The 12,204-nt window shown below is 46.0% G+C and overlaps 1 protein-coding gene and 1 long non-coding RNA gene across 2 annotated transcripts in view; both read right to left on the reverse strand.

The window, feature by feature from the left end:
• LOC111934786 (axonemal central pair apparatus protein HYDIN-like) overlaps window positions 1-7,096 on the reverse strand; it is a 33,789-nt gene extending 26,693 nt beyond the window's left edge. Inside the window, exons 1-4 of the mRNA XM_086848121.1 lie at window positions 6,779-7,096; window positions 5,001-5,117; window positions 3,763-3,882; window positions 1,648-1,767 (exon numbers count right to left, since the gene is read on the reverse strand). Of these exons, the coding sequence (XP_086704247.1) occupies window positions 1,648-1,767; window positions 3,763-3,882; window positions 5,001-5,072 (312 nt within the window). The 5' untranslated portion in view covers window positions 5,073-5,117; window positions 6,779-7,096. The remainder of the gene's footprint in view (window positions 1-1,647; window positions 1,768-3,762; window positions 3,883-5,000; window positions 5,118-6,778) is intronic.
• The window catches only part of LOC147650828 (uncharacterized), a 130,809-nt gene that overhangs the window by 117,394 nt on the left and 1,211 nt on the right, over window positions 1-12,204 (reverse strand). The gene's annotated exons all lie outside the window — the stretch shown is intronic.

The following is a 12,204-nucleotide window of genomic DNA, read 5'->3' on the forward strand; positions in this document are numbered from 1 at the left end:
GTACAGGCACATCATTCACAAGGGACAACTTGAATCCCTTCTGTCTGGGTCCAGCATTTTGGCCAGGGGCAGTAGGGCAGTGCCCCGTGGGAAGGAAGGGCCCAGCAGGTCAGCACCAGCAGGATGGAGACAGAGCACCTGCACCAAGTCATCTGCACATTCAACAAGGCCAAAAAACCTGCTGGCTTCTACCTGCACACAGCCATGCAGTGGTGTTCCAGACAGGGGATGTGCTACCTGAAAGCAAAGCAGCACATGATCCTGGGGGAAGGAAGAAATTCCCTTCTAGCAGATCAGGAGTGGGTAGGGCAGTTCTGGGGGTACAGTCAGGCAGGCAGACCAGCAAGAGAGGAGACCAAACACTGTGGCCTCCCTGGGAATAAAAGCAAACCTGAAAAGGCAAAGAAGGACAAAGAAAGACAATCCCTAAAACAAGGAGATGGCAAAGAGAAATTAAATGGGCAGTAAAGCAGCAAGGAAGAATCATAAAACCATGACAGCACTCAGCTTGCCAAAAGAGACAGAAACACAGACAGGCCGTGCCTATCGACTGTGGACTTCAAAGGCATCTTCTGCCTGGAGAAACATGACCGGCACTGACTCACCGTGTGGTTCCAGAATGAAAAGCCAGTCTTGGCTCTCCAGGGGCTCTTGCTGCCTGTGCAGGCAAGCTGGGCTCTGGGCATTCCTGCCTGCAGCCAGCAGGCCAGGTTCTGCCCTCTGGGATCCACAGACACAGCAAATGTGCATTTGCTAGCACATAGATGTCAACCCCTGAGCACCAAAATGCTCTCAAAAAATCTAAACCAGATGATTTTGACTCCCTCCTGTCTCTTCCCACCAGCCCACTCTTGGCACAAGCCTCATCTGAGAAAATGTTTCCCCAACTGAAATTCAAATGGTTTCAGTTTTCCTCTTTACAGTGGAACACAACTGCTGACATTTTTCAACTTTTCCCCTCTCAGCACTCTTGGGAAACTGCAAAACAATCACAATTGCTTCAAGTGAAGGTGAAGTCCTCCAGGAGCACATGGCTTTGGACGTGCTGTGGTTCTCCAAAGGGAAAGCAGAGCACCACGTTGCTTTTGGAAAGCCTGAGCAGAGCTGGATGAAGCTTAGCAGGAGCCTGAAGTGGCACCTAAAGGCCTCTCACTGCTTCTGCTGCATCAGTCTGACTCCAGGGCTGTTTCAGAACACATTTCCTGCAGTACCAATGCCATTAGTGAAAAGTGATTCCAGCATAAAGTGGAGAAGATTCAGCCCCTGAGCTTTGATATTGAGCTGCACAAAGGGAGCCAAACAGGCTGAGAGAGGCAGAGATTCCTACCAGGACCCAAGGAGACACGGGATGTGGTACAGACTCAAGGCAAAGCATGAGAGCAGGTATGAACTGTACAGCCCTCCACATTCCTATCAGTACAGAGCTTTCAAGGGAAGGAAGATCCTTTGGGATAGATACCATCCATGCATGGCCAAAATCATGGGAGAATTCCTGGCACAAGATTTCCACCATCCTGCAGAACAAAGGTGCTGAGACATTTTCTTCTGGGTGTGCTGCAGCAGATCACTTGCTTTGCTGTACACTATGGGAATGACACCACTCCCCTCTTCCAGCACGGCGTTAAAGCTCCACATCCCAGCACTTACCTTGTCCTTATTTGTGAGAGCCAGCTCCATTTCAGAGACCTCATGAGCGACGAAGTTCTCAAATACCAGCTCTGATGGGGAAACCCGAAACAGGCTCTGTTTCGGGGGAACTGGCGGCAGCTGGAGAGGCAAGAGAGAACAGGGGGAGGTTCAGCTGTTGGGAGGTTCATGAATCTTCATGAATCTTACTCTGATCCCCAGTGAAGTGCAGACTCTGGGTGAGCACGTCTGCCCAGGCCACACTGGGAAAACAGTAGCTCAGCCATCTCTGCTCTGAGCTGCTCAAGAGCTGCTGGGGCACACAGAGCAGGCTCAAGCCAAGCTGCTCTTTTGGCATGTATTTCTCCAGGCTTCCTTCTCCAGAATGCCAGGCAGCACTTACCTTAAGCACAGCCCTGTGTCCATGTGGTCACAGATCTCTGGGGCACTGACTGAACACTCATGGAATAAGTAGAACCCACAAATTTACATCAGACTCCATGGGAAACTATTTTGAGATGTCCTTCACTCCGAGACAGGGAAACTGAGGCCCACACAACTGCAAAGATCTTTTTTGATCTAGAACGTAGACATCAGTAAGAAGAGGCCAGTACCAGAGGAAGTGTGAGAGATGAGGTGGTATTTTGCTGAAGCCAAAAGGTTGTTAAGTGAAAGAATGAAAGCAATTGGTTCTATGTGCTGTTATTTGGATTGTTTGGATTTGTTCAGGTTGGTTTGTTGGGTGTTGCTGTGAGCTGACAGAGGGGCAGGGTTGAAGACCTGACTGAAAAGGAAATAGGATGAGAGGGGAGGGGGCAGCAAAGTTGGCAGCCAGAGAGAATGTAAGTTCCCGAGTACCCATCCAAAGGGAAAGGGGACAGGGACTGCCGCGGCCGGCTATAAAGGGTATAAAAGAAGCTGCTCTGTTGGAGGGTGTTTGTTCATCTCTGGGGGGAGGGAGACACATCTGGCTCAGCTGAATCATTACTAATAAAGAGTTTCTTTTGCTTTGATGACTTTGTCCCCTTTAATTGTATTTAAAAGTTAGTGCCTTTCTAACAGAGGCAAAAATAAAGTAACATAGAAGGTAGGAAAAAGACAAATGAGTTGAATGCGGAATGAGGATAAGGTTCAGTTCTTTTCTCAGAAACTTGGCTAAGAGTAGAGCTGGTATCTCCTTTTTCCACGAGCTTTAAATGGGTGCTTTCTTGTAGTCTATTATTACTATCTTATTTGATACCATTGTAGAGGCGTGTCTGGAATGACACAACAGTAGCAAATGCTTCTGGGGCAGAGACATTGCTTTGAGAAACTTCCCTGCTTTGTCTGCCTTCTCCAGCCATACTGCTGCCACTCCAGAGACAGCAGCAGCTCTCCTGTGTGACTGCACAGGAGACACAGTCTGCCAAAGGGACTGGCTGCAGCACACTGTCCCTTACTTGTGCCCTTCTCGGAGCTGTTCCCAAGCCCTCTCCCCAGGGCAATCCTTCACCAGTTTGTAACTGTCTCTTGCTGCCAATTTCCTGCTCAACACCCACCTCGGGCACCTACCCGTTTGGACTGTGCTTTGTGCTGAGCCAGTACAGACTTTAAACACACCTCTAAGTAGGCACCAGTCCATTCCCCTCTGCCCAGGGCGAGTCCCCTGTACATCTGGCAGCCTGCAAAATCTAACACCCCTCAGGCTCCCAACACATTGTTCCAGCCCAAAGCATTAGTGCAATTAGTTTTGTTAAATCTGAAGTAATTACTGCAGGTCCTTGGCCTTCAAAGGCCAACGCTGCCACTGTGGAATGAATCCTATGACCTCAAACATTTGATGGTGACCACAGCAAAGCAAGAGGGGGCTGTTTCAGCAAGAGAATGGCAAATGGCAATCTTGTGCCTTTGTGTCCCCAGCCTTCCCCCACTGTTTTAGCAATGGCAGCTCCACTCCAGCAAACCCCAGCAGTTTCAGCAGAGGTCATTTGTGTTGGCTTGGTGCAGATCAGGACTCCAAGTCCATCACTACCAGCAGTTTGCAATGACAACAGGACTTGGACACTGAGGTATTTTGCTGGAGGCAAGCCTGTCACAAGCACACACCCTCTTCAAACTTTGCATCAAACGAAAAGGAAAAGAGCAGGAAAAGGTTACCTTCTGAGCAGTCTCACTCGTGTCTAGAATTGGGCCAATTCTGGGCAGACCACTCCTCCCAGTGTTGGCCTCCTTCTTCATGTCCAGAAACTTCTCCTTCTGGAACTTAGAGGGAAGGAGCTGAAAGGCAAAAAAACAAAATAACAAACCAGCAAGAGCCTCAGAGACGTGCTTCTTCAGAAAGGCTTTTCTTGAACAAGTGGCACTGGTGACTAATTTGTGACCACAGACACTAGGACAGTGCTGGAAACCCTGGAAACTACCTGATGAAATCCTTAGCATCAATAAATTAATAATACAGAGCACAATACACGTACTCCAACCACATGGCTCTGTCCCATTAGCCCTGTCTCTGTGATTTGATGTGACATGTTTGGGGATTTCTGCTCTTTGGGCATTTGTTTCCTCTTTAGTTCCATTGGATTGCGGCAGTGACCTTTCCAGAGAGTGGGGAGGAGTTCTCAGAACTCCCCTGAACAACATCCCTGCACAACACTCAAAACTCACAGCGAGGAGATAGCGCTGCTGGGTGAGTCCAAGAGACACAAGAAAGCAAAGTGGTACCAAGAGTGAGGTGCACAGGAATGAGTCCAGGTTCTAGTTCCCTCTGTTAATTAGCATTTGCTTGCTCTGTCTGGGCTCACACAGCCCTCCACAGAAGAAAACAGAGGGATCCCCTTGACAGAGCCTCAGCAGCAGGGCATCTTCAGTCAAGTGAGCTCCAGACAGCCAAGGGACCTTTGTGGCCCTGACTCCAGTGTTGTCTGCAGGGCTGGATCTGTGCCCCACGCAGGAGATGAGAGAGAAGAGCTGCTCTGGAACCTCTGCTGCTGGGACCAGCCGTGTCTCTCAAGGCTTTGGGCAGAGTTGGAGCTTCCCCCCGCCCACATGCCCAGGTGCCCAAGGGCACGTTGGCCAGAGCAGCACAGGTGAGTGTCCAGCCTGACAGAAGGAATTGCTGTGACAAAGGGCAGGGAGAGAAGCGCATGCTCAGGGCTCCAGCTGGACATTGGTTTCACTTGGCCCCGCTGGCACAGCCAGGGAAGACACTGGAGTGTCCCTGGAGCAACACACGCTGTTCCCAAGTGCACCAGGACAGCCCCCAGCAACAGGAGCACGGCACAGAGAGCTGGGGAGGGCTCTGCAGCCTCACAGTGCTGCTGGACAACAGGAGGGGCAGGGAGAGGAGGGACACCAGCGGTGTTTCCAGCCTTAACACAGCCCCAGAGGCTACTTACATTAGCAGGCTTCAGTTTTCCTCTGAGAAAAAGAGGAGGCGCCGGTGTGTCTTTTCGGCGTCCAGAAGCCATTTTGAAGAGACGATGTCACAGATGTACAACAATGCCTCAACAAAACTGGAAGGAGCAAGAACGGAACTCTGAAAATCCACAACCCAATTCAGGGCAGACTCAAAAGATATACTGGTGCTGAAGATTTTTTATCATTTGACAGTAGCTAGGTGCTTGTTTGGCATAAGTAGCTAGTATTGTTAAGCCTCTAGTTGGATTTTATTTGAACTTTATGGCTATGTTGTGCAGTTCAAAGACAGATCATACTAAAACCTTGAGCTAAAAATCTGAACATTAATAATAGCTAGAATAGACAAAGCTGTAGCTTAAATATTACTTAGAAATAGCTAGAGTGGACCTTCTCTTCTTTGGGTAAACAACCCCTGCTTTCTCAGCTGCCGCTCACAGAACTTCTGAGAGACTGGAATGTTATAGTGTATGGCTTAAATCTCGTTATAAAGGACGCTTTGCCCATTGTGACAAAACTGTATAAAGAAGCTGCGACCGCCAAAGCCCACCCTTCCCTGAAAATGTCTCCTGCCTGGAATTCTGGAGTGTGAGTTAAGCTGCCTAAGGGAACTTGAGACAGGATAAAGGTGGCACTATTGTCCTATGATCTCAAGTCTGGGGAGAAGTAAGCAAAGCTGAAGGAGAAAAATGTATCCACACCAAAGCCAAAGGCAGCAGCTGTCCTGAGAATCAGCTCTGTGTGGCTTCAGGCTGGGGAAGTCGCAGGCACAGACTCATCTGCTGAGGCCAGGTTTGCACACAAACCTCCCCTCAACAGAGGGACAAGGAGGAAATTTTGGCTGTGTGGCATAGGCTCTGGTAAGAGGCAGTGCACACCCATCCTCCCTCCCACAAAGCGGCTCAGCTCTAAAACCTCCCCCCACAAGAAGGCCACATCCAGGGGACATTGCCATGAGGAGCAGCTGAGGGGGTGTCACAACCCATCCAAGGCCTCCAGCGCGCCCCCAGAGCCCTGCCTGAGGCCTTGCACCAGATGAGTGCAGGGGATGCAAAGTAACACACCAGATCCGAACATCCACAACCCAATTCATGGCAGACTCAAAGGATATACTGGTGCTAAAGATTTTATATTATTTGAAAGTAGCAAGAGACAGAGTCAAACTTGTCCTGTCCCAGAGAGGCAGTCCCACCTTGCCCAAATCTGTGTTCATCCATTGGAGTCTTATGTTCTGTGAGACCTCACCACATGGTGTGCCGATGGGATCCATGGAATGGTGATGTTTTCTACTTCATCTGTCTCTGTCACTCTCTTCCTTTCTCACCCCCCCACACCCCCCCAATTCTTCTATTTCTTTCTCTGTCTCTTCCTCACATTTACTGTTACATAAAATGCAGACTACTGACCTTGGTATATGATCTCATTTGCACCTTAATTCAGAGGCATCTCCCTAATATTTTTAATAACCAGATGATAAGAAGCCTCTGAAACTTGAACAGAACTCATTCACCTTTAAGCAGTTTAAGTAATCATTATAGGAAAAAATGTACAGGCTGGTGTGTTTAGAAAATGTTGCGTTTCTTCAGTGAAAAAAGCACAATCAGTAGACCAGACATTGCTCATCCACTCAGCTGTACCTGCCACTGAACTGCTGCACCAGCAGTCTGGCACTATCACAGCCTGTATTTCCCTTTGGCATTCTCTTTCAGAGAGCACAGATGTGACAAAGCCACAAAGTAGCACTTTAGTCAATCTTTACCTTCAAACGCAATTCGGGATTTCCTCGCAGAGACCAATGCTCTGCCAATTGAACACTCGCAATAGTCTCGGTGAAAATTCTCTCGGCGAATCGCCCAGAGCAGTCTCGTGCCCGAGCCCAGGCTGCGAACACCCAGCCAGGAGCGCGTTGGGCACGGACAGAGCCTGGAGCAGCAGCGCCACAGCCGCGCTGGCCGCGTTCGCGGTTACCCGGCAACCACGGGCCCGATCGCCGGGGCCGGGCATGGAACCAAACCGAACCGGGCCGGGGATGGAACCGTACCTCGCCCGGCCGGGGACTGAACCTCGCCGGGCCGGGGATTGAATCGGGCCGGGCCGGGATTGAACCGATCCGGGGATTGAACCAGGCCGGGTCGGGGACTGAACCGAGCTGGGCCGGAGATTGAACTGATCCGGGCCGGGGACCGAACTGATCCGGGCCGGGAACCGAACTGATCCGGGCCGGGAACAGGCCGCTGCCGGGCCAGGGGAGGGCCCAGCTGCCAGGCCAGGGCCGCGGGCCGGGGTGGACCGCAGGAAGCAACTAAACATAACAAAAGTAACACAATTAAGCCAAAAGGGACAAGCTTTCCCGTTTTCATTTCTCAGCTGAAAAGCGTCCAGGGTTCATCGGGACTTTAAAATCACACCTTCGAATTTTCCGGGTGACAGTGGGAATAAATTACATTCCAGGAACTGTTGAAGAGATTATAGGTGTCTTGTTTAGGAATAAAATTTCACGACAGTTTTCTGATTAGAGTTTTTTTGAGAAGCAAACCGTGTAGGCCAAGAGGATGAGCCTGCAATCAGCAGGAAGAAAGGGACAGCCAAGCCTGTATTACCCTACAGGCTCAGCTCACAGCGGCCTCTCAGTGTAGAGACTAATTACCTCCCCTAATCACAGGGATGGAGATAGCACGGATCATGCTGATTAAAACTGCTTTATAACCTCAGTTTTCAGTGTGTGTGCTGAGCATGCTTTCAACTGAGGTGTTAAACAACAAAATGAACAAAGGTTTTAGCAGCTACAGAAGTGAAACACTGTTTTCTCCAGGCTTTCTAAGAGAAATATTCCCAGAAATGGAGCAGATGATATTAGCAAATTTGAGTTGGCTAGAATGAGTCCTAAAACTACAGAACTTTAGTGAGTTTCAACATTTTGTGCTAAAAATGCCAAGGTTGTGGATTCAGTCTTTGCATGGGCCATTTGCTCAAGAGCTGGACTTGATGATCCTTGTGAGGCACTTCCAACCCAGAATATTCTGTGATTCTGTGGTTTGGGGATCCTTGACAAATGTCATATTCCCATATTTGAGATTGTGGCAGGTAAATGTGAATGAATCATAGAATACTGGACAGTAAAACAAACAAGAAATCCAACAAACAAGCAGAATTTTGCAGTGTGGAAGACAGAGAGCAAACTCAATGCTGCTGTTTGAAAGAGTAGCAGAAATGTCCCTGCTAGCTGCCAACTGTGTGAAGACTTGTCAGATGTGTGGCACTTTGTATAAGCTCCCGGTGTACCAGACAGCATTTGCTGTAATTGCAGCAAAATTGTTCACAGAGCTGTGTGGGACAAGTGATGGGAACATCTGGCCCTTGCTGAGTGAGCCTGAAAGAGTCCCCAAAAGTCCCGGCCCCAAACCTGGTTCTGAGTGAGCCACCAGTCCCTCTTTCATTCTGGGAATGGTGCTGTGCTCTGCTCAGGATGCCCCAAGGGCACTTTGATCCACACAGTCCAACCACATCAGACGTGTTTTGGAAGCAGCTCAAGGCTGGCACGTTTAAAAGCAAGGTGAACAGTAACTCCAGCCCATGCCATGAAGGTTGGCTGATTAAATGCAGTTCTTAATCCACTAAAAGAGCAGTTTTAAGCTGAGAAGTGGAAGTGTTGCAACACAAACAAAACAAACACCCACAAGGATTAATCAGTCATTCTTGACTCAAATACCTCCTTGCTCCATGGCTTTGGAAGCCATTCGACTCCTTTTCTTTCAGCTGTGAGCTGAGCTGTTCTCAGCAAGAGGAGGACAACTTTTGGCTTCTTTTTACCCATTTTTTGGAGCACAACTGAACGCTCACTTGGGGCATTACCCTATCTGTGGAATTCCACTGAGCTCAGTGGAAATAGCTCCCAAGGAGGAGCTGGAGGAGAAGAGCCTGAAATTTGGATAGAACTGAAGTTGATACATTGAAATCCTAATATCCACAAAATGTTGGTGGGTTCTGTTTGTGTTTCCATAGTTACTCACCACCAGCTTGTATAATACTTGGTATTTATTGATTTATTCTGTCTGACAAGATCTATTAGAAATACAAAATGAATGCACAAAAATCTGTCTACATTAAAGTATTTTTTTTAAAAAATGTTTAGTACAAATATTTTAATGAAACTAAGCACTTCTCTATACCCATGGAATTTTATGGTAGAAAAACACGTTTGATAGGAATTGAGTCTTAAAAAGAAGATCTTGAATGTGGCTTTCTACATTTTTTTAAATTTGCAAAATGAACCACATCTCAGGAAACCTCAGTTAAAAAAAAAATTAAAATACAGCATTCCAGTATATGTGAAGATAAAATTGGCTTATGTTCAGTCCTATGATAAAATATATATTAAACCATATAATCCAAATTTGAAACATCATCAGGTTAAATAAAAGCTAACCTACATTCTTAGTGAAAAGTACCTACTCACATTTGGTGAAGTCTATAAATAATTTGTGACTCGTGAGAGCAGACACAGAACCTTGTGCAGCTGTTTAATGGCCAGAGTCCATTGGGTCAGTTCCACCCTTGCTGAACTCCTACACTCCCTATTTTCCTATTCTCCTGTCTGCTACATAAAACAGTGGAAGGACGGTGCCTTCTCTGTGTTTGGAACTTGCACACTTTGCCATAGCTGAGGACAGAAGGAGGTAAGAGAACTGGTGACCCTGAGTTTGTAACTCACACACCTCCCTTTCCTGCAGCACAAAAAGGGGCTTTTCCCATTCCCAGCTGACTCTTTACAAAAACCTGCACAACAAGGTGGTTCTGCTTTGCTTCCTGCATTTACCTGGAACTGCACAAAGCCCAGTGTTGTGATCCTGACTGGGAACTGATACACAGCCAACCTATTTGCAAATCTGGACTAAACCATGTGCAGTCCTCAATACTAATTACTGCTTAAGCATTTGCTGTCTTTCTTGAATAAATAAAATAATGATTTTTGAAAAAAATCATTAAAAAATAAGAAACCATGAATAAAAGTAGTCTGGTTTTTAGTTTCACCTGAATGTACTCTCTAAATGCAGGTAAGCTTTTTCCCTTTTGTTAGGTAGTCTTTGCCACTAAACTATGCGAATATATTCTATATCATAGAATCATTTAGGATGGAAAAGACCCCTGAGATTGTCAGCCCAGATGTTAACATGGCACTGCTAAGAATACACATGTGGATATATTTACATACCTATACACACACAAGTATCTTACAGATTATCTATATCTACATCTACATCTATATCTATATATATGTATGAGTTACTTATGTGAGGAACAGTGCATCTGGTGAGTTTTGGTTAATCCATACTTATAAGTTGCAACCCTAGGACTGAAAAATCAGTTCTTCTAATTTAGAATATTTTAATTTTTTTCTTAAATGAAGAAGAATGCTAGAGATTTTTTTCTGTGTGAATGGGGAAAACCTACCTACAAAGAAGCACACAACACACACACAGCTCCCCTCTGGCAAGATTAATGTCAAATGAAAATTGAGAAGTCACCCTGCAGATGTTTTGAGACGTGGCTCTCCAGGGATATTTGCTATAGATGAGGGGAATGACTGGAGACTGAAAGTCTGGTTGAAATTACAGCCCACATCAGGAATTCTTTGCAAAATTTCCATTTTATCTTTTGATAGCTGTTGAAGAAAAGATGTTCTAATAAGGCAAAACATTGGTCTTCTGGCAATGTAGGCATTGTCACAGAAATCACTTTTCCATTGTATTTTTTGAGGAGGATGCTTTGGGCTGAGTTCAGATGTATCTCTTGGCACTCCAGTGGGCAAAAAGAAATATTGAGAATGCTCTATTTCCTGTTTTCAGTTGATGAGGAAGGGGGAAAAAACTGGAGGACACAAAATTTCCTTGGTCTTTACTTACATGCTACTGCTCCCCTGAATTGCACTTTTTAATGTTAAAATGTTCCAATCCCCTTTTGTTCTGAAAAGCCAAAAGAGCTGCACCAAGTCCACAAGGATGGACATCTTACAAGCAAGACCAGCCCAAGTCTGGGGTCACTCTCTAAAGAGACAGTGCAGATAAAGCTTTCATAGAGGAGAAATGCCCCCACTGTGCTGGTGTAGGAAAAAATATGGGTTTTGTGTGCTTGTCAATGGGTGGAGAGGGACTTGGGTACAGATGTGACTTGGCACCCCATGTGACCAGAGAGATGGCATGGGAGTCATGGGAGGACAGAAAAATAAATTACTCAGCAATAGAGATGATACTTCTTCCCCAGCCCTGAAGAAAGGATTTCAGCTTGATGGGAAAAAATTGCATGGCAAGACTCACTGTTTTCACTACTTGATGCTTCTCATTGTAACCAGGAGTCTCATTTCATGTGTTTTTTAAATATTTCAAATCAAGGTCCCTTAGCTGAAGATATTAAGATTGCCATCATTTCACAGAAGCATGTCCCTGCTGATGGGTAATTTTAAAATGTTCCAAACAGGTTTTCTTCTAATTTTTCTTGGTTTTCAGTATTCCTAAAATCTCCTGATTCCGTTCCCACTTCTGTCTTCTCAGTCAGATTTCATAAAGAGGGTGGTAGTGAAAATGCAATTAGAAGGATCTTGAAATTGAAGTATTAAATTAAATAATGCTTGTGTATTTTACTGTGATTTTTTTTCATGCAGTCTACTCCTTTTCTGGATTTTATGAGTTGGTTTTTTTTTTTCACTTGAGGAAAAAGTCTTGATCTATTATGTGAAGAGAGAAAATAAATTCCCTGGCCATATGAATGTTAAGGCAACATATATTAATTTAGGGTAAGGTCTTACTAGATGGGTATCCTGTAGTGAAACGTAAACGGCTTCGAAGTAATTTATCTTTTAATTTTCTAGGAGTTTTGGATTGTGGCAAATGGAATACTCATTTTCCATAAGTAGGTTATTAGAATAATTTCACGCATCTTTATTTCTGGTTTTCAAGAAGCTCTGATTTTGTGGTGTAACTAATGGCAGAGTGTGGTGCTTTCAGTCCTAAAGGGGGCGGAAAAAACAATTAAGTGCAGAGTTTTTAGTTCCAATTTCCCGGCCAATGCGCCAATGAATGCAGTGGATCTAATGCTGGCCAAATGCCAGGGCACCTGCTGGAATTATTTACTCGTTTTCTGTTGCGAGGCAAGAATTACGAGAAGAGCAAAGCAGCCTCAACATTACAC

Source organism: Cyanistes caeruleus, chromosome 12 (genome assembly GCF_971803275.1).
Source record: "Cyanistes caeruleus chromosome 12, bCyaCae1.hap1.1, whole genome shotgun sequence".
Lineage (NCBI taxonomy): Eukaryota > Metazoa > Chordata > Aves > Passeriformes > Paridae > Cyanistes > Cyanistes caeruleus.